Source organism: Solanum pennellii, chromosome 2 (assembly GCF_001406875.1).
Source record: "Solanum pennellii chromosome 2, SPENNV200".
Classification (NCBI taxonomy): Eukaryota; Viridiplantae; Streptophyta; class Magnoliopsida; order Solanales; family Solanaceae; genus Solanum; species Solanum pennellii.
In genome coordinates this window covers 55,233,621-55,257,326 of record NC_028638.1, presented here as the reverse complement: position 1 = coordinate 55,257,326, position 23,706 = coordinate 55,233,621, and the positions used below count along the sequence as shown (strand labels likewise).

Genomic DNA, 23,706 nt, shown 5'->3' with positions numbered 1-23,706 from the left:
CTAATTAACTTAATACTATATAATTAGTGGAGAATAGTAATCTCTAGTCCCTTTCTCATATTGAATTTTGAAAAAATTACATGAATTAATACATTTTAAAAAATAATTACTGATTTTAGCGATACTTTTTGTTTATTATCATTTATAGCAATGTTGTGATAAATCTGTAATATGCATTAAAAGTGAATTATGTATGCAATATATTTGAATTATAATTATTTTTTAAAAATATATTATGTTTGTTTAGTAAAAAATTGTCACATTGTATTATAAGTATATTAAAAATTAAAATGTGTGATAAATATATTATTCATCATTAAAACTTGTATTATATGTGAATAATAAATTGTTCCTTATAATATGTATTAAACTTGTATTATAAATGAATTAAAAGTGATCAAGTGAAAAAAATATTATTGTTATAAATGATAAATATTTTTTTATTATAATATATTTATGTAAGTTTCCTTAAATTTTTCCCTCTCCACACATTCATGCAATATTCTTAATCTTATTATTTATTTGCATTTTAGAGAAATCATAAACCTGTTAATTATCATTCAGCATGAATGATTGTTGTTAAACTCTAAAACAGAATAACATAAAAAATTCAGGAAGTGATAAAAACAAACTCGAGAAGGTGGAAAAGAATGTATATATTATCATTTTATAATGAAAAATGTTATTTGAAAAGTCGTGATAACAAATATAATTAATACAAATTTAAAAAAAAGGAAGAAATCAAAAGCAGTGACTTTTCAGAAGAGCAAATTCGAATAAAAATTATATAAAATATGTATATAATGGTAAAAATTTTGTACAACAAATAGAAAATGAAATTATATTATATGGTTAACTGATTTTGATGGACTGAATAATCAGTGATATCCAAGAGTTGACCTAGTCAAAGAAAGGCAAGAGAAATTAAAGGTGCTATTACAGTGGGATGGAGCGGATTTATGGTTTTGTGGCGGATGGGATGCGAGGCGGGTTAATTGATTGTTTTTTTATAAAATAATAGGGTGTCGTAGAGCGGATAATTGGTATCTGAAATATATATGTTTAAAAATTTAATTTTAACTTTTTATATGTTATAAGAGTAATAGAATATTATTTATTAAAATAATATTCTTAAAACTTCTAAAATATTCAAGATATTAAATGAAAATGATTCAATAAAAAATAATATAATATCTTATATTTTTTTCAATTGACCTCTAAAAAATGAATTTTAAGTCACTCTCCTCTTAAATTAATATAATTTAATGACAAAAATGAATTTATTTTTTTAGTGTCAAATTTAACTAGAAAAATATTTAAAAAATATGCATAGCGAGTCTATGCAGAACGGATGAGACAAATAAAAAAAATATATTATGTGGGGTGAAACGAAATGGATTAAAACTTTTAACCGATTAAGCTTCGATCCGCCCCGCACCGCTCGGCTGCCAATCTAAAAATAAAAAATTATTGCACTAAAATGGGGACCATATATGTACCTAAGAAAATACAAAAACGAAAAAGGAAATAATGAAGAAAACTAGTTAATTGGTGTCAATTTCGATAGTCTTTGTTATGTTCCACCTCAATAATTGTTTTCCACAGGAACAGTAGGCCATGTGAGTACGTGAAATAGAAGTTTTTTGGGTTGTTATCTTTGGAATTTGAATGATTGTTAAATTTTGACATGACTTTTCAACACTAACGAAAATTGACAAAGAAGAAATTAAATAAGTAGTATTTACTTTTGCATGTTTATTAACCAATGACATAACACGAGTGTGTGTTCTCTAGTCATGTGGTTAAGAGTACGTCATCTCAAAATAATTAAAGATTGTTTGGATTTAAAAAAATATTAGCTTTTAAGTTAAAAAATTAAAAGTGGAAAGAGATCTATTTTTTGTTTATAACTTTTTAAAGTCTGTTAAAGAATGACAAAAGTCCCACATCGGTGGTTAATGAGATGGGTGGACTCCTTATAAGGAGTGTGAGTTAGGCCTAAGACCTAATTTCACATGGTATCAAAGCAGGGCCCGTCTCACCCGATGCTGGGGTCCCCAAAATTAAAATTGCCCACGCACCAGATGCTAAGCACTGGGTCCTCCTCCCTTTGAGCTAGCTTTTGGGGTGTGAGTTAGGCCTAAGACCTAATTTCACAAAGTCATTTTAAGTTGTATTTAAATTATTTTTATATTTGTCAAATATTTTAAAAAATTTAAAAATAAGTTTGATCAACTTTTAAGTCAATCCAAGCATTATTTTGATTTCACAATAAGTTATCACATGATAAGTTATTCCACCATGTATGAAGGATAACTTATTCTATCACTAAGGTATAAATTATAGGATAAATAATCTCAAAATTGTCTAATACCTCTAACCAAACGCAAAATAAAATAGTCCTACATTTTATCCCTAAAATAACTATACTTCACACCACATATCAAACCACTAGTTAATAATAAGTGGAGGATGGTTACCTTATTAAGATGAGTAAGATTAGTAATTTAAGAAATAGCTTCCTTATATGTATTTTTTCAAGATGAAAATATTATTCTATTTGTCCTAATTCATGTGACACATTTTTTTAAAAGTCAAACAATATAAGTTTAATCATGAATTTACGCATGATATCATCAGTTTTCTTAAAATGTAATTTATATATTTGTAAACTTCGTAAAAAGTATTATAATTCATAATAATTGATAATTCAAAGTGTTTAAAAAGATCGATAAAAAATTTACGATAAAAAATAAACTTGTTTAAATTTAAAATCTAAAAAGTATCAAATAAAGTAGGAGGGGGGGAGTATTAACTTTCATCTATATTATATTAAAACATGAAGGTCCTTGACCAAAAAAAAAACAGAAAGATCGTATGATCTTTTATGATATTAAAATTTTGTTAAGGGCAAGTAAAATAGTTTTTTTTTATACTTTTTGAAAGTAATCGTATGATCTTGTTGATAATTTTGTGAAGATATCGTGGATCATATTGATAAAAGACATAAAATTACCATTAAAATTGTTTCAAATTTTTAAAAAGACATTTTAACTTTACTAGTGTCCTATTATCCCACGAAACTATTTAAATCTTCAATGAATATATCATTTTAACTAATTTTAACATCACTCGTGTTTTCACAGCATATGGGCGCGTGAAGCACTGCTGATACAGCTTCATACCAATGTAAAATTGTCATTTGGCACCTCCAATATGCCTTATTGAGAAAAAAATGTAAAAACTCATGTATTAATTATTTTTTTTAACTTTATTAAGAATAATTTTTAATTTTTCAAATTTTTTTTCTCATCTTCCCTACCATCATCAGCTTACCCATATTTCTTGAGCATTCATGTCTTCCTTCATTTCTTTTTTTTCCTTTATGGCGTTTTTTTTTAAAAACTAATGTTATTGAGTTTCTTTTTTTTAAAAAAAAAATAAAATAAATTAGTTTAGTGATTTTTTTCTCTTACAAATCAAGATTGGAATCTGGAAATAGTTAAACTATGAAAAATTCAATTGGAGAAGGTGGTGATTTAAATATCAGATTTTGATTTAGTAATATTTGAATATTTAAATTTTAATTATTTAATAATATTTATTTCATAAATAAATTAATCAATAGTAATTTGATTAAAAATTAATACTACTGTTGCGAAATCTGCTCAGCGGCTCAGCACAATAAATTTGAAGATTCTTGCAGCAAAAAGAGAATGGGAAAGAACAGAGTTGAGGTGAAGAAGAAAGAGAAAAAAGAAAGTATATAGTTGAGGTGAAAAAGAAAGAGAAAAAAGAAGAAAAAAGAAATACAAAGAAATTAGATAAAAATAATTTAAAATTATTTTTAACACGTGACAAGTAATTATTAGTGCGTAACATATAAATATTTTTGTACAAGTGATATTGAGTGAAAAATGGGATATACATTCTATTTTTAAGTTGTTTAATAGGGTAATAGGACACAAGTAAAATTAAGATATCTCTTTAAAAATTTGAAATAACTTTGATGATAATTTTATGTCTTTTCTCGATCATATTTATATTATTTTGTACGTGATGATAACACATTAAAAGAATCCTAACTTTTTTTAAAAATTATTATTATCAAGACGACTAGTCCGAGTCTTTGTGTTTTAGCTTTGTTAAGGGCAAGTGAAATATGAAAGATCTTTTTCTTGATGTGATTAATTTGTTTTCTTCAGCTTAAAAATCTTCTTCGTAGGGCCATATCAATGGAACTTCACTAATCTATCCAAGAAAAAAAATGGTGGAAGTATTTTATACTTCTGAATATTATTCGCTATAATATATATATATATATAATTAAATTGACTTTCGATAAGCATAACATGACAAAAAATTTCAGACAGAGGGAGTAAATTCAACAAAAACATATCAATTGAGACATTTGTGAAAATTCGGTGACAAGTTCATAAATGCTCATATGGAGGTTGTGTTAATTATAGACTGTTTAAGTGATATTATTTTTCAACTACCACTCAAAAATCAATTAAGTACTTCAAGAGTTAACCTAGTCAAACAATGACTGAGAAATTTAATGTGCAAATAATAGGACTTTATTGCACTAAAAATGGGAACCATATAGGTAACCAGGAGGATACTAAAAGGAAAAAGATAAAAAACAATAGAAATAAATATAAAAATTGTTAATTGGGGTGTCTATCTTTTCTTGTAGGCCATACCAAAAGACTTTTCTTAATGCAAGTCTTTGTTATGTTCCGCTCAATAATTCCTCTTGGCCATATAGACTAAAGACTTATGTGATTCGAATTTTTGGATGATTTTTTGTTAATTTTGAACTGACTTTTCAACAATAAAAAAAGAAAAATGAAAAGGAAAAAAAAATGTATATACTTTTGCATGTTTATTAACTAATGATATAAGAGGTATTTTCTCTTACGACATCAACTTTTTTCCCGTTTAATAATGTTGTGGATCCCATCATTTGAATATTATTGCATATGAGTGACGATGACACATCAAATGAGAGTAGTGTATTTCAGGTAACCAAACAAATAATTAGAGATCTCAGGGTTATGCTTTTAGTATGAAGAGATCTTCGTTCGTTTTAGTATAGATACGAGATATTAAATGGGAAATAAAAAAGCAAAAGATTCAAAACAAACAAAAAGAGGAAGCAAAGTTCACTCAACAAAATATAATGAAAGTATTTTATAGCTTATATACTTCTGAATAATGGTTTCAGTTTGTCATCTACATATAATAAGGACATAAATTCAACAAAACGAAAAAGGAATCAGAGAAGAACTAATATGTAATTTATCATACTAGTTGTAACAATATCATCGTCCCGATGGATTCAAAATCTCAGAGAAAATGGTTTCACTCTTCAATTTGTCATCACTAGTTGTGGTCATGGATGAAGCACTGCTTGTGTATTTTTCTCCAACTTTATTTGAACCTGAAAATTCCTCGAATCCTTCATCTGTAGATATATTGGTATGATCATTCATAATCAATGGGAAAGACGGGCTAGTCGGATCACTGTTCAATTCCATTTTGTGACCTCTATTATCAGCTGCTTCTTGAAGCTTTAATATAAATTCCAAATTCCAAACAATGTCATTCATTGATGGCCTTTGGACTCCTTGATCCTTCAAGCAATTGTATGCTGCTTCTGCAAACTTGTTTAAGCACTCTGGCGCGATTTGTCCTTCCAAATTTGGATCAATTATTTGTTGAAGATTTCCTTTTTTACGGCTCCTACAAGCCCAATCAGCCAAATTCACTTGCCCTTTCGGCATGTTAGGAATTAATGCTGGTCTAGCGCACAACACTTCGAATAGCACTACCCCAAAAGAATACACATCAGATTTTTCTGTCAATTGTTGTCGCTTATAGTATTCAGGATCTAGATATCCAAAGCTTCCTTTCACAACAGTGCTAACATGGGTTTTTCCTGATCCACTAAGTGGACCGATTTTGGATAACCCAAAATCTGAAACCTTAGCAACCCATTTATCATCCAATAAAATGTTGGTTGACTTCACATCTCGATGAATGATGATATCCTTTTTACCTGTGAAATTAAATTTAACCATCATATCTACTATAGATAACAATTATTATGTTTAAATAATTAATCTTTATCTTTTTTACCAGTAAATTACTATACACACTTCAACGTGATATCAGAGTGAGATTAACCGTATACCTGTATGGAGATAATGCAATCCTTTTGCTGCGCCAATGCAAATCTCGAGGCGTTTCTTCCATGGAAGTGGAGCATTATCAGTATTGTACAAGTGATCACGAAGAGTTCCATGAGCCATGTAATCATAAACCAAGATCATCTCATTCTTATCATCACAATAACCAATTAAGGACACTAGATGCACATGCCTTAGCTTTGACAACATGTGAATCTCTGTTTCAAACTCGCGGACTCCTTGCTTTGATGAAGGATTCAACCTCTTGACTGCAACTATGGTTGCACCGTTGTCTATGTACCCTTTGTACACATTACCAAAACCTCCATAACCAATCACAAATTTTTCGTCAAAATTGCCTGTTGCAGTTTTTATCTCTTCTAGTAAAAAGTGTCGGCACAGATCGGATGGTAGTGATGATGAGCGTGAGCCGCCTGTCCTTTGGGTTGAGTCCGATGTAATTGACAAAGGGATCCATGATGACTTTGTAACGCTTGTATGAAGATCTTTTCCCCTTCTCCACCGCCGGAAAATCAAGAAACAGAGAATTGAAAACAGAGCAATTCCGCTAATAACAGCCACTGCAGTGATAACAGCAATGACGTGTGATGATTTCTTTTTCTTATTGTTGTTTGGTGGTGAATTATTCGGAAAGAAAACTTCAGGATTCGGCACGGAGAGGTTTCCATTGGAGTCGTTCAACTTGAAAATTTCTAAGCCATTTAAGATAGCATTTTGATATGCAGAATCTGGGTTAGGACTCAAATTAAGCGTCACGTTTTGCGCACCATCTCGGTTTCTAACGTTAACCACATAGTCTTTGTACACAGGGATTCTCCAGCCTTCACTCCATTGTATTACATCAGCCTCTCGCTCGGCTTTTTGGTTTCCGATAGAAATGGAAAAACTTCTATCGTTTATTTCTTTAACTTCCGGCTGAATCTCACAAAAATGGAGCCTGAAAAGATAGAAGAAGCCAGAGTTTAGAGGGAATTCCCAATCCAGTCCCGGGCTGTAATTGGCCATAGTCCTAGAGGTTGTGTAAACTATGGTTGGCGCAGTATAATTCGGGGTTTCAGAAGTGTAAGTGATGTTGGCATCATCAAAATGAGGAGTTTGATAGCCTAATCCAACAACAAATGCGTTATCTGAATCCCATACACGATACATCCCTGTATCCTCTGTGCTTGCAACTAAATTGCCTCCCACGTTCAGCCTGTACAAAGTTTCAAGAGCAGTGCTATTATTGATGTTATATGTATTAGTATGCCCAGTCAATTTGACGTCTCCATGGATGTAAAGATCAGTTGGCATAGAAAGTATCTCAATCCCATTAACAAAAGCATAAGAGTTTGGTGAAGGAGAAAAGGTTAATTTGAGCATCTGTGTTTCATCAACATTGATGACATATTCTTTTTGAACAGCTTTACTACTACTTGCAGAGACAGTGAAGAAAGCACTGAAGTTACTCAAGAGGGTTAAATTATTAGCTGTGACGGAGAAAAAAGAATCAGCTTTGTTGAAACCGTAGTAATTGGCAGGGTAGAAATAGAGACGGAGGAATATTGTGCCAGGGGTAACACGGAAAGTGTAGGTGAATTGAGATCTCATAATACGAACACCAGTCGTATAAGGAATTCTATTGACCGAAGGATCTTGTTCAAGAGCTGTGGCTGTTGTGGATATGCTTGAAAAGTCGGAAGGTAAGAAATTTGGAAAGTGAGTATCAGTATCCCATCGACGGTGAGTATCGTCGGTGGTGGCTGATTGTGCGCCACAGTTAAGCAAGACAAAGACTGTGGCGTTATACGGTGGCGACGTGGTAGAAATAGTGGCGGTTATGAGTTGTAAGAAGAGAAAGAAAAGTAAAGTAATGGTTGCCATGGGGAGTTGGGTGTAAGGAGATATTAGTTGTTCCAAGGAAGAATTAATTATACACAACCATTGGCAAGACTTGAGTGTTGACTCTCAAGGCATTTCCTCTTCTTTTATCTGTGGTTCATATGCCAAAGTTGACCCAGTCTTCTTCTTTAGTCATAGCTAGTGTTTTTCATGATCAGTAAATAATTTCAGATGCTGTAATAAGTTCTCTTTGATTATTACTTTTTGTTATCAAATTATTTTTTAACACTTTGTCTGTTAAATACTTGTGAAATGGTTAAAATTTTGAGATTAAAATTGTGATTTCAGACATTTGATGCTCTAAGTTTGTTGAATAAAATTTATATATTTGGAAACAATGTTAAAAATATTACTTGGAATTATATGGGTAATCAGGTATGAAGCAAATAATTTCAAAGATGAAAGATATTTTCAAGGGCATAGAAAGCCATCACTCACCAACTTTCATGTTTATTGCACTAGTTAAAGTTAATATCCTACCTGAATTGTGTGTCCTTTCTCACACTCTCTATTCTTACAGCATTGAATATGAATGTTTTGGTCTTCCTTTTTCTGGCGATGCTACTTGGTGACACAAAAGCAACTACTCCCCCATTCACTTTTACTATCTTTTGCCTCATGTTTTACCTTTAGTTTGGGAATAAATTATTATAGTTGACGGTAACTAGAGCCGATAAAATGGGCTGGCCCACCCAACCTAATTCAATTCTAACGGGCTAGAGAGTTATAAGGGTTGGGACGGGTTGACCCTTTTAATTAAAGAGCCTGTAAAATAGCAGTACAATCTAGCCCTAACCAGGCCATGGGTTAGCCCTTCAACCAAAAAATAAATAATGTCAACTCTCTTATAAATCACACACTTCGGTGAATACTTACAAAGTACATTTATGAATCATACTTCGGAGAATACTTACAAAAATATATAGTAGCCAGTAAGATTTAGCGGATAAATGTTGATCATTCCACCATCTCTCACAAAAAAACTAGCTAGTTTAAAAGATTTCCAGCAACACAAGGCAACCTAAATACTTAACAAATCTAAATTGCAAAATATTACATGACCCACAAATTAAAATTTTACGACTCTACTTCCGCTTCCACCATAGATCACATTTCAATCAACGTGTGATATTGTTTTCTTGAGAGATCATCTTCATCTACAATTAACCATACAAGATGATATTGCAAAAGACTTGATTTTTTATTTATAAAGATATTTATAAATAAAACACTATTAAGAATATTTTTAAAAATTAATAGCTCACGGCTTGCAGGTATGACTGGGCCAAGGGTTGTGCTAAAAAGTCTCTTTCCTAAATGGCCAAAAAAAACCCCAACCCCACTTATTTTGAGGGTTGGGTTGGGCTGGCCTCGTGGGATAAGCTCATATTGATCGCTCTAACAGTAGGGAAAAATAATTTTTTTTCTTGATATGCTAATAGTAACAACTAAAAATAAAAATATACTTTTAATATAGTGAACAAGTAAAAGTGGACAATCCTCCCTGCTTCAATGGTAATCTTCAGTATCCTTTGACGCGATTTAAAGCAAATTCAATAAGTTTGAACTGAATTTCATTAGATTTTTTCTCAACACACTAATTATGACAAGTTAATCATTTAATGTTTCAGATATAGAGACAATATAGTAATCATTCAGATGTATATTTAAATTTAGATATTTAAATCTTAATGCAATTAAATGAGGTCGGGCTTGACAAATTATCGAAAATGAGTAAATTAAAAGTCATTCCTCTTTGAGCTAGCTCAGACCAGAAACGTGAAATAGACATTAAGAAACGATTTATTTTAGCACTTTGTTGCTCATGTTTTCAATCGTGTACAAATATAATCTTAGTAATTGTTAATACCTTTTCACGATTTTGTTATTTCAACCAAAATCATAGTGATATATTAGAGTTTTGAGACCAATTGTAATTGAATTGGAGTCAGATAAAACACCATCATCAATTTGGTAAGCATTTAGTACTCAAGACACACAACAAATACATACAAGAAGTTCATTTCTTCAAACAAGACAAGAGAAGATATTATTAATTGGTTCAAGCTAGTAAAGCAAATTAAACAGGCCTTTGGAGACCATATATTTACGAGGATATTACATCATGTTTGCAACGGCTACCATAGGTGCAGTGTTGTGCGTTAAGGTTCTTATTATCGATGCAATTACCTTTAATATTTTCCTTACATATCTCTCCTTTACTCCCCGTCGCGTCGAAAGATAGATGTTGGTCTCTAGCATTACCAGCAAGAATCATAGTGCTTGTTTGTGATTCCATCAAGAATTCATCAACATCATCTAATGCTTCAGTTACTTGTTGCACCTTTATTATGGTTACAACTAGTACAATTAGGAGCATCTTCTTGTAACATTTTCTTTCCATGCTTAACATTAGTATATTGGATTTTGTTTTATTTTTTACAAGAATTGATTGAGTTACCTATTCCTTTCTCACTTTGATGTTGTTTAAATATACAGTTAATGCCCACACTGGGATAAGATATGAATGGATACCTTTTTTTTTTAATTTAATTGACTTGATATATAGTCTAGTCTTTGTTTGTCCATCAGCCATGTATGCTTGTTAAAGAATAACAAAAGTCTCACATCGGTGTTTGATGATATGGGTAAACTCCTTATAAGGTTTGGACAATCCTTCTCCCTTTGAGCTAACTTTTGATGTGCGAGTTAGACCTAAGACCTAATTTCACAATGCTCAACCTCAACTACTCGTCTTAAAAGTGTAGACCGTTGGATTTTCATCTCCAAAGGGTACAATGAGTTCAACCAAAGGTGGATCCACAAATCATTAATATCTCTTTCTTTTAAAGATTATCTTAGATATAATCATAAAAAAATGGCTCATATATGCCCTTACCGTTATAAAAGTGACTCATATATGCCCTTACCGTTATACAAACGGTTCACATATACCCCTGCCGTTACAAAATGGCTCACATATACCCTTCATTTAACGGAAGTTAACAAATTAGTTTTAAATTTATATTTATTACTTCTAATTTATTAAAAAAAATATTTAGGGGTATATATGATTCTTCTGTCAAAGTTCAAGGTATATTTTAATTTTTTTCATGCATAAATTATTTTTTGACTTCTTTTATTATAATTATTTGAGTTTCTTATTCTTATTTTATTTTTTTTCTTTCATTACTTAGTTTAAAGAAAAAAAAGATTAAACTATTTTTTGTGTGTGTATTGTAATTTAATTTCGTATTCGAAGAAAAAATTTGGTCATCTACAATAAGTTTTACAAAATCTTAGTGAAACATAAATAAATTTGATTATCAAAATAATAATTATAAATTAGTCATTGAAACAAAAAAAAAGTCAAAAAAATATGTTTGACGAGGATTAAATTTACTCATATGGGATTATATTTTTTAGAAAAAAATAATAAAAATTTAGATTAAAATTAATGTTTTCATTTCCGTTAAAGGAAAAGGATATATGTGAGTCATTTGTTTACAAGTAGGGGTATATATGAGCCACTTTCATAACAAGGGGTATATCAACTCTAAATGACAAAGTTAAGGATATATCAAATCCTTTTCCCTAAGATAAATATACCTATCCATGGACCCATACTCCGCCTCATTCACTTTTGACCACATCTACAATTTCACATACAAAAAACACTTCTATGCGTACAGATTGACCTACTGACTATAAATCACATACCCGCCACTGTAATAACATTGGACCTGCTTGTTTGCCCATGGATCTCAGATCGACGCTCTAAACAAAATTTATCACCAACTTGAATGCAGTTTTTACATCATACAACAAATTGTAATCAGTTTCACACAGTTGTTTATTCAATCTTATTAAATAAAAAATTATAAAATTGTATAATAAATTACTATAAAGATATTTATTCTCCACTTATGTAATTGTTTCATCTAGCTTTAATTTAATTTAAAAAAAATTGAACATAAATTGTAGTGTACTAGTTTTTAATATAATCCTCCCATATAGTACGAACAATTTCCTACGTTGAACTTGCATTTATCGATCATGTGATTGAGAAGACGAACCAATATTGTTATTTTGATTCATTTGTTGGTCAATATCATCCGCAACTATATTTTCATGTTTATAGACCATAAATATTTCATCACTTTAACAATCGGTTGGTATGAGTTAAATTGACTATATGTCGATGAGAATAATAAATTTTTAAAAGTAATGATGTGATTATAAATTTTACTTACAAAATATGAAATAAATGATTAGTAGATATATAAATGTAGGGTTGTTTTAACAAAATATAAACTTGTAGATTAATTTTTGTATTAAAATATCTCAAATCTTGATATGGAATGACCATGTAATTTTCATATCATGTTTTTTTGAGAATATGATATCACATCTCATGAAGTTATAATATGGAATCAGCGTGAAATGACATGTTGAACACTTATTCCATCTCATGCATGATACTATTTCCTGATATGGTATCGCATGGTCAAACGCCTACATAAAGTTTCAGATCTAAAGACAACATATTAATTATTCAAATTTAAAATATTTAAACCTTAATGAAAACACATGAGATTTGACTTGACAAATTTTTTTTAAAAGAATGAGTAAAATAAAAAGACGTTCCTCTCTAAGCTACCATATACCAGAAACGTGAAACAGAACATTATGAAACGACTTATTTTAGCGCTTTGTTGCTCATGTTTTGAATCGTGTACAAATAAGTGGAAATAATCTTAGTAATTGCGTATAGGTGAATTCAGGATTTTGTTATTGTTAGGTTGTGGAGCCTGATTAATATTTGATGTACTGTCATAAATTACTGTTTATTACTAATATTGTTAGGTTGTGGAGCCTGATTAATATTTTGTTATTATTAGGCTGTACTATTTATTTTCCATTTATTCTCTGTAACAAAAAATACTCTGATTTATTAATATATATACCCCACCGCCGTGAAAATTTACTCACGGATGTTATCACGAAATATTGGTTTCTCTTTTTTTCTCTCTAGATTTCTCATCTCTTTCTCTTGGAAGTTCTTGTGTTCTTCATTCGTCAAGTGTGTGCGCCTGGATTCGATCCTAACAGTTATTTCAACGAAAATCATAGTAATACTTTGAAGACATAATAAAGCATTCTGTTCAAACGAAAACACTTAAAATTTACAATAAAAAATCAAGCCATTTAGTTGTTAAGAGACAATAAATAAATAAATAGAAAATGTAAAAAAAAAAAAAAAAAGTAGTTCGTTTCTTGAACAAGAGTAGATCATGTTATTGGTTCAAATAAATAAAGCAAACGACACCCTTGGAGAGTTGTACATAAAATAAGATATTTAGGAGGATATTTTGCGTTTGCAGCGGGTACCAAAGTTGCAGCGTGTTGCCTTAACGTTCTTATTATCGATGCAATTACCGACTATTTGTTCATTACATATCTCTGGTTTCCCTGTGGCCTTGTAATTTAATCTTCCTGATCTAGCATTACCACCTGCAGCAAGAAGAATCCTACTACTTGTTTCTGATTCCATCAACAATTCATCGTCGTCCCGAAGACAAGCACCTATGCTGCTGCTTGTCCCGTTACATTCTGATACCGATTCCACCTTTATCACGGTTACAAGTACCACAAGGAGCATCATCATCGTCATCGTCATCCTCATTGATTTTAATCCTTTCTTCTCACTTTGATGTTGTTTTATATGAGATGATACATACAATTAATGCTTTTAATGGTAGCTGGGATAAGAAATGAATGGACACACTTCACTCACTCCTATATATCTATGTCCTACCTTCATTTAATGGAAACATACTACACCAACTATATATGTATGTATGGTGGATTGGATCTCAACCGTTGATGGCGTCGGCTTAATAGTGCAGACGCTTGGATTTGGATCTAGAGTGAGTTCAACTTTTGAAATTTTTTAAAATGTCTTTGAATCATTCATCACTACATTTGATATAAATATTTTAATTTTTAAAAAATTCAAATAATATCACTTAATTACTTACTACAAAGCTTGAGGTGCAAACCTTATGGAAAATAAAATTTGAGTAGTAACTGCTATAATGCCAGTATGGGAAATCAAACCCAAGTAAAGCCTATTTGAACCTACAGACTCCACCTAGCTGATAAGTATTAATCTTAATTAAATGGTTTAACTGATTTTGAAGGACTGAAAAATCAGTGATATCCAAGAGTTGACCTAGTCAAAGAAATTAAAGATGCAAAAATAATTGGTTTAACTTTTGGCTTCAATGCACTTGGAATAGTCGAACATCTAACACAACTTTAAAAAAAAAAAATATACTTCCTCCTCCGTTTAAAAAAGAGTGATCTAATTTGACTTAGACTTGGAACGGAATTAAAAAAAAGAAAGAAATTTTTTAATTTTATGGTTCTAAATTAAAGTTATGTTAGATGTACCAAAATATCCTTTAATCTTATGATCTTAAACATATCACGTGAAATATTAAAGTTAAAATGTTATCAAAAAATGAAAAGAATTATTCTTTTTTAAACAAACTAAAAAGGAAATTGAATCATGTTTAAAAAGGAAATTGAATCTTTTTTTTTTTAAACAGATAGACTAATATATATATATATCTATACCTGGTAAGATAACGCCATTAAAGTTTCAGATGGTACTCTGGTTTGACAAAATTTTAAAAAAAGACAAAAATAAAAATGGTTACTCTTTGAACTAGCTAGCTTATACAAGATATGTGAAACAGAGACATTAAGAAACGATTTGTTGCTGATACAAATTCAGGATTTTGTTATTTCAACCAAAGTAATAGTAGTAACACTAATGTTGAAACAAAACACTTTGAATTTACTAAGTATAAAAAGTCAAAACACTTAGTTGTTAAGAGATAATAATAAATACAAAATGTAAAAACAAGAGTAGATCAATTAAAACAATACATAAATATTTAGGAGGATATTACATAACGTTTGCAGCGAACACCAGGGACGCAGCGTGTTTTGTGAACGTTCTTATCATCGATGCAATTACCGTATATATTTTCCTTACATATCTCTCCTCTATCCCCCGCCGCGTTCAAAGATAGACGCTCCTTTTTAGCATTACCAGCAAGAATCATAGTGCTTGTATGTGATTCCATCAAGAATTCATCAACATCATCTGGTGCTATGTTGCTGTTTGTCCCATTACATTCTATTGATCCAATTACTTGTTGCACCTTTATTATGCTGACAACTAGTACAATTAGGAGCATCTTCTTGTAACATTTTCTTTCCATGCTTAATATTAGTATGTTGGATTTTGTTTTTACAAGAATTGATTAATTTTGATGTTGTTTAAATAGACTCCTCAGTTTGGGATAAGAGATGAATAGACACCCTTTTCCTTTACTTGTTTGTTTGTCCTACATAAACATGTCCTTTGTCCTAACTTTATTCAGTGGAAACCCCATCATCCACTACCTATGGAGCTTCCGACGGTTGGATTGGGATCTGATAAAGGCTAAAATCAGTTCAATCAATGGCATATCCAGGAATTAAAGGGTGTCGGAATTATCACTATCTTATAGTATTATTTTATATAAAAGATAGATTCAACTTTAACTTAAAAGTAGGCGTGAGCTATCTAGTACCATATTGCAATATGAAATCAAATGTTTGAATATGTGATTTTACGTCAATTTCATATGTGATTTTATATCCTCCAAAATCCATGATATGGAAATTTCATATCATGATGTGAGATATTTTTAATACAAAAATTGATTCACAAGTTCATATTTTGTTAAAACAAAATCACATTTATATCCACTAACCATTTATTTTATATGTAAATAAAATTTATAATCACATCATTACTTTTTAAAATTTATTAATCTCACCGACATAAAATTTATTATTTTCACCAACATATATTCACTTTAACTCACCGCAACTGATGGTTGAGCAATAAATTTATCCTCTTTTGACCACATCTACAATTTCACATGCAAAACACACTTTTATGCATACAGATTGACCAACTGACTATAAATCACAAGCCCGCCACTGTAATAACCTTGGAACTGCTTTAACTTTGAAGTTTGCCCATGCATGGATCAGGATTAGATCGACGCTATTAACAAAATTTCTCACCAACTTGAATACAGCTTTTATATCAAACAACAAATTGTAATGAGTTGCACAATTGATGTTGCAAGATGACGAAACGAATTTGAGACTCACCAAAAGTTGACATTTGCGTCGAATCATAACACCTAATCTGAACTGGAATTCATTAAGAGTGAATTATACCAGCCCGTAAGGAATTCCTTCTGGTATGATATCCTAAACAAGTGAATTTTCGGGGCAACAAAACCTATTTCCAAATACTGGAGTCAACTTAAAAGTACAAAGCAAAGACGTCAAATTGAAACACAGCCCGAAACCTCGACGGACAAAATAAAAATGGCTACTGTAATTTAACAAATGGTACATTTTTGCCCCCAAAAAAAAAAGATGATCAAAATTTCAAGCTGAAAAAGATGTGAACAGTTTATCCCAATTAAATCCAATCTCTAAAATTAAAAAGAGATTGCCACAAATAACACTCAGCGGATTGCTAAACCTTGCACTGCCTGTGCGCTATCTTCTGTAATCTTATTGGCTTGAACTGTGCTGATAACACCAGCAATGTTGCCCTGTAAAGAGTAGACAATACTCAAAATCATACAAGCATACGACCATTGCAAATAAGAATGAAAATGATGAGCATCTGAAAATTGTCTTCGTATTTTGGGCAGAAGAAATATAGGAGCATGCTTTGGACGCATCTGAGAGGGAAGGGTGGGGATGTAACATCTGTAGTAACCCAGCATAAACCAGATTGATTACTGTTAAAGTTAGGTAGAAAAATAATTATTTACCCTCCAAGTCACTAGTTTCGTGCGGAGCTCTTGCCACTGATGCACACCAAACACACGCTCCGTACATCGGCTACACAATGACAACCAAACAATTAATGAAACAACGAATCACAGGAAAGAAAATTAAAAGAAATCTCCAGCTGACAGAAGAGACAGTAAAGGAAGGCTGACTATAGAGAGCACACCTCACTATTACTACTTGATTCATTTGATCAATCTTGCAATCAAGTAACTTAGCTGTAATTGCCTTAACAACCCACGATTCTACCTCAATGTCATCAATCTGAAAAGAGCAAAAGACCAAATGAGCTACATGCAGAGCAGAAACATCAACAAACAAAATAATACAAGATATGTACCTGCAATGCCTGTTTGATGACAGAATAAGGAATTCGACTAGATTCATTCAAGCCAAGATCTACCAACGACATCAACCTCATTTTTGATATACAGTCATCATGGACAAGTCCTACAACATCAATCAAAAGTTTCAGGCCATAACCCCTTCAAAATTGATGGCTTGATCAGTACAAAGGTAAGTACATTACCATAGGTTTTTAATAATGCTGAATTTGCTGCCTCAAAATCCAAGTAAGCATCCAGCCTCTGAGTGAGAAAGATCTTCAAAAGTTGATATACTGGACCATATTGACCATCTTTCTCCAACTGGACTATAGCCGGCATATCTAGCAAGTCACACTGCCATATTGGAACGACACAAATCAACTAAGGAACACAAGAACGCATAAGAACAAAAACTTCATTTTTTTCTGATAGGTCTTCATTCTGATCATATAGTGGTCTACTCTACAGTAGTGGCAGCTAAGCAATAGCAAATTCAAACAGCTCCATCCAGAAAAGTCAAAAAAATTTAACATTGTAATATACTAGTCACGTCATTCTGGCTTATATTGTCAAGCACTCTGGTTAGCTGTGATGCGTGGAGTGGTGATACCACAGAACACCCATTGCATCAAATATCAGCTAGAAAGCTTGGAAAATTGAGATTTTAAAATAACTATCGGATCAGTTATTTGACAAGCCTTTCACTGATCTAAACAATAGGATAGGATGTCAGACTTCTGTTCACATTAAGGAGCCTTGATGGATTAAATTACTATGGACAGCTTTTCTTTTGTGTGTTTATTTTTTGACAAGTCTATCTGAGTTGTTTGTGTAACTTAAAGAGCAAGTCAAAACCTCTTCTCCAGTTGTTTGCAGTGAGAGAGCACTTTAATATAGAAATACCTTAAACATATCAGGTGATCTGACAAAATCGACAATTGCGCGGGCAGCTTCTTCCTTAGCCTCATTCATATTAGAAGCATCTTCAGACGAAAAGGTTTCCAGATACTTTGTAAGAAACATGAAAGAATCTTTTGTAGAGCTGCAAATATGCACGAGTATGAGAAAAAGCCACCATTATAAGCATAAATAGTCCAAAAAAGAAGTCAGTCCCATCTTACCCTTTGCTTTCCTTTAAAATGTTGGAGATTGCAAGAAACAGCTCTCTCTGATCTTTGACTCCAAGATTCCACTCCTTCAAGAAGTTATCCATCTTTTTGATGGACGGCAAAATGTGTTCAGTAACCTTCCCGGCAGTGGCCAACTTGAGGGACTTCAAGTAAACGCAGAAACGGCTGTATGGGTTCTCCAACAGATTGTAGAGATTGAACAAGCTGAAAGGAGATGAGAAAAAACGTAATCAGACCACAGAAAAAATTTGAGGAAATCAAAGTGATTAACACAAAGTGAGATACATTTTCAAGCGCAATGCGGGTTTATCATTGGGTTGTTGAATGATTTTAGCGGATATGAGCTCTGCCATCTCATGTACTTGGTCCAAGCTCTCAGGCTTCTTGACAAGGTTGCACATTATTGTGAAAACACACTCAAGATCTGAGCAGAAAAAAAGCATATTCGGTTAATCACAAAAGCAAAAAAAAAAAGGGAGAAACAGAAACTGGGAAAAGAAACATAAGACGACAATTGACAACAACTGGCTCAGACAATCAAATAATTGCTTTTATATGGCCAGGACCTATCATTATCAGCAGTTCATTGGAATGAGGCAGAAATGTAGTTTTACCTTTTTCAGAAGCTTTAGAAAATATTATATCTGCAGAAGCGAGCATAAGCGAAACCAAATCCAACCACCTTCCTTCAATCATGCATTTCTGGGCCTCGACACACAATCTATTAACTTCAGGCTCTGCAGTCTATAAATGGATCACCAATTTAGAACTTGTACAACGACCAAAAGGTCCAATCAAAACAATCTTTCACCAATCTGTTTGTATAGTATTCCATATGGCACTTACTGAAACATATGATTTCCGTGTTTCTTTCTCTCCGATATTTTAACACAATGCACCAACAAAATAAGCAGTAGTTTGACTACAATCAACAGAGATTGTATAAAGCATAATTGCATAACCATGACTCTGCATTTGGCATCAGCTTGGGTCGTTGTTGCCATAGGAAGCTTCACGTAATGCTATAATGATTTTGGATGGACTTTGAGGATTTCTTTTGGGTCTTTTAAACACTACTCCCTCCGTTTCAAATAGAGTAGTCTAATTTGACTTGACACGGAGTTTAAGAAATTGAAGTTGACTTTTCAATCTTGTAGTCCTACATAAAAGCTATATCATATATACCAAAATGTCCTTTTATGTTGTGGCTTTAAACATGCAAAGTGGGTGGAAAGCTGAAATTAAAGTGTTGCAAAGAAGGAAAGGGGTCATTTTTTTTTAAACGGACTAAAAAGGAAAATAGGTCATTCTTTTTTGAAACTGAGGGAGTATCATTTACAAATAACTCCTCTTTACGTAATTGTTATTCAGCAAGACTACTGATCTTTCCATTCAAAGAGGTCTTGCAAGTTTCTTCTCCACTTACGTACCATGCTTTTGTTTGCGACTAGATTCAAACACTTGGCATGCGCGCCTAACCCACAAATCACGTATTGTGCTCTAACCACTAGACCAAAGCCCTGGGAGCTGAATTAGTTAGGAGTCTTCCAACTATATTTAGTAGAGTAGAGGATATATTGCGACTTTTTTTAAGTATGGTTTCTCTTGTACGCTTCTCCAAGAACTCCAATGAGATGGAAGAAAAACATGAGTTTAGACTCAAGATAAGCATGTGATATTGGAGAACAGCAGAGCACAAAACTGCTGGCAAAATGAAGAGGGGTGTAAAATTACATATGGTAACCCCTAAAATTCAGCAAGTAAGAAGTTTCTTTGACAACCATGACCCACTACAACAGCTCAAAATCTCCATTGTATCGAATCTCTAATAGGGACAAAAATATCTGGCAAAAGTATACTGGCATAAATCCTAGAAAAAGAGCAGTTTTGGAATGCAAAGAAACTACAAACAACAAAAACATGCCCGGTGTAATCCACAAATGGGGAAGGAATGCAAAGAAACTTAACCACTAAATTTATGCAGTCCGTTATTTCATAAGTGACAACAAATCAAACTAAAACAAATAACATATCCTTGGGATTTCTTTTTCTTGTTTCTCAGGGGGGGGGGGGTTTATGGACATCTCCATAAAAGATTACAAGTTCAATTCATGTTTTTGCCCCTCCATCTGGATCAATACACCGACTGGATTGTTGTATTTTCTGGTACATTCTTATGGACTGGATTAGTCTTTCTAGTGGGTAGTCATAATTCTCTCATCACTTGAACCTATTCATCACAGACCCAAACAAAATAACCTCTAATTTTTCTCAGTGAGAGGTAGAAGTGTTCTTTAAGATCTTATTTATCAACACTAGCGCAAAGCTCAAAAGACAAATTATAAATCAAACAGATTCTAACTTTCTATTCTTTCTAATAAAACAGAGTTAGACATTAGGCATCCTAATCATACATCAGAGTATGATTTCTTATGCATCCTCTGCAGCCATTCCATATACTGTTTGGTCGATTGAGAAGTTCCACATATGGACAATCAAATTTTATATCCATGTATACTCCTCAATAGAATTCCTACGAGTCCTATATATCCAATCCACATAATTTGTTGGAGATTAATAGATGAACTTCTACTTCATCCCCAAATTACTCCTGCTTTGCTCTACGAATACTCTATCCATTTACCTCTTTTCTAGTCCATTCCATTCTATTTCTTAAATAAACTGATACTAAAGTCAATCCATCGGATTGACAAAACTACAAAAGCCGAGTCAATATTCTTTAAGAGTAACATCGAACAGTATTTACAAGAAGATATCAAACTTTTGAGAGCGTATCGTAAATTCATTTATAAGAACAGTGCTACTTCAGTGAACATAACTACGATAACAGAAAGGTGAAAGAAACTGGCTATAGATTACCTCGGCGCCGGCGTCCGCCCATGACATCTCTGCCGTAAATCGGACGACGGAGAGGACGGGATCTTCTTCAGAAGTAGGAACCACCGTCGTCATTTTCCTCGCCCGCGAAATTTCCCAAGAGGCAGAGAGTGTGAACAGCAAGCAGCGCAGCGGAGAACTCTCTTTGTCGGGAGAGAAGAAAAAACCCTAGATAGGGATAAAGTTGGAGAGTCGCCAATAAGACCAAGGGTAATCTAGTAAAAGCAACGTGGTGCTGTTTATTTTTATAGGGTTCTTTCTCCTCCTGTTTTTTTTTTTTTTGTTGGTAAAACAATTCTGTAATATTTTTGTTTTTATGAAAACACTTTTTTGGAAAACATACAAAAAAATCATTCCTAACTCACTATGAACTTTAAAATTTAACATTTTCAATTACAATTTTAACAATAATAAACTTAAATTTTTAGATGTACTTTTTTATAATTATTATTTTGTTTAACGTAATAAGTTATTTGATTGTAATGTATTTAAATTTATTTATAAATGACTTGAGATGTAATTGTGATTATAAATTGATGTTATACCTATGTTACCAACATCTATTTTTTTTTTGTATGTACTATTTTTTTTGATGTAATACATTTGCATTTTTAAATAGTAATTCTATTTTATAAATGACTGAGATGTAATTATGATTATAATTTTATGTAAATCTGTGTTATCAACATCTATCGTAAGGAATTACTAAATATTTAAAAATGTAAAAACTATAACAAATGTCGTAACTTTAGTCACACAAGCTCGTATCTCTTTTTTCTTCTTCCGCAACTTCGGTGGTTCATGTTTATGGTTATAAAATTAAATTGAACTGTAATTTCAATCAATTCGATTAAAAAAATTAATATTTGGTTTAATTTGATTAGGTTTGATTTTAACTTTTAAAAAATTGATATTATTTAGTTTGATTTTGATTTTACTAATAATGAATCGCAAATTTAACCAAACTGAATCAAGAAGTTATATATATAAATTCTATAATTATCTATAAATAAAATATAAGTATTTTAATAAATTTTAATTTACTTAAGTTTCTCATTTACTATTTTTTGAATTTCAACACTTAAGTTTGAGTCCAATTATTAAAACTGTAAGTCTAAATCTCTTCAATATTCATTGTTTTTATCTTCTTTGTAAAATTTATAACATAACATTGAATAATTTAAAGGTCAAGCTAGCGAAGATGTAATTTGATTGGCTTTGACTATGAAATATTGGTTGCTGTTTTTTATAAGTAATTTCTTAAGGTGTAATTTTATTTAAAAACCTATTAATAAGATGTTGAGATCTCGAGAATATTAAATAAACTTTATGCTATTAATAATAAGTTTTTTAATTTATGAATCTTGGTACATTGGATGAATCCCTTTATTTGTGTAATAGCTTATTTGTAAATCATTCTAATAATAAAAATCTAACTAAACAGAATCAAATCGACGGTTATTTTTCTGATTAGGATTAAAAATTTAAAAATTGATTTAAATTGGACTGATTTTGATTTTAACTAGTAACAGATCAAAATTGAACCATGATACCCCTTCATATGAATATCTTGAGGTTGGACATTTCATCTTGAATGAGTAATTTTATATGTATAGCATGTGGGTTACCTCTCTTATGTAATTTGCAAGCTATTGTATGAAAACGAAAATTTTATGTTGTTCGTACCCTAAAGATAGCGTGTGTGAACCTTCCTTGTTATGAAAAAAAATACTATATGTATAGCATGAGAAAGTAATATCGGAAAAAGGATCTAAATTGCTCATGAACTATGCAAAATAGACCACTTATACCCTTCATTACATTTTGGGATCAAAAATACCCTGCCGTTACTCTTAGGAAACCACAAATACCTCAAGAGTTAACACTCAATTTTTTTAGTGACGTGACATGCCACATAGGACTAATCCCTCTACCTAATTGTTGTCAACTAAAATTTACTACAAAAGAACTTGACTTTTAGTGGCGACAAAGTTGCCACAACATCCCAAGATATTGCCACTAAAGGTTATGAGTTATTTTTAGTGACGACTAAGGCTCCAACAACCATTCGCTAGTAAAATCATTTTTTTCTTTAAAAAAAATGATAATTAATTTTCGATTACAACCTAATTTTCTAAATAAATAACTTGCAACATCAATATTAAAAACACCCAATATTATTACGAAAAATCATGAAAATATTTCTCGATTCACATCTTCTACTATATAATGCATCATTGTACATTGTATACATTCACATATAACATAAAAATAAAACATACAATGTCCTCAAACTCCTACTTAATCGATATCATT

The 23,706-nt window shown here is 31.6% G+C and overlaps 3 protein-coding genes across 3 annotated transcripts; all 3 read right to left on the bottom strand.

Moving 5' to 3' along the window:
• Positions 1-5,167: 5,167 nt before the first annotated feature.
• On the bottom strand, positions 5,168-8,078 carry LOC107009674 (receptor-like protein kinase FERONIA). The gene is made up of 2 exons (XM_015209013.1): positions 6,200-8,078; positions 5,168-6,064 (listed from the first exon to the last, which is right to left on the bottom strand). Exons 1-2 carry the CDS (start codon positions 8,076-8,078, stop codon positions 5,328-5,330), a joined length of 2,616 nt encoding a protein of 871 aa, XP_015064499.1. The 3' UTR covers positions 5,168-5,327.
• A 5,377-nt stretch (positions 8,079-13,455) lies between these two features.
• On the bottom strand, positions 13,456-13,770 carry LOC107010182. The gene has a single exon (XM_015209423.1). It carries the CDS (start codon positions 13,768-13,770, stop codon positions 13,456-13,458), a length of 315 nt encoding a protein of 104 aa, XP_015064909.1.
• A 2,596-nt stretch (positions 13,771-16,366) lies between these two features.
• LOC107009697 (eukaryotic translation initiation factor 3 subunit M) lies at positions 16,367-21,544 on the bottom strand. Its single transcript, XM_015209045.2, has 10 exons — positions 21,373-21,544; positions 19,107-19,236; positions 18,778-18,916; positions 18,484-18,696; positions 18,266-18,404; positions 17,566-17,716; positions 17,377-17,486; positions 17,203-17,300; positions 17,018-17,087; positions 16,367-16,792 (listed from the first exon to the last, which is right to left on the bottom strand). Exons 1-10 carry the CDS (start codon positions 21,463-21,465, stop codon positions 16,703-16,705), a joined length of 1,233 nt encoding a protein of 410 aa, XP_015064531.1. The 5' UTR covers positions 21,466-21,544; the 3' UTR covers positions 16,367-16,702.
• Positions 21,545-23,706: the final 2,162 nt, after the last annotated feature.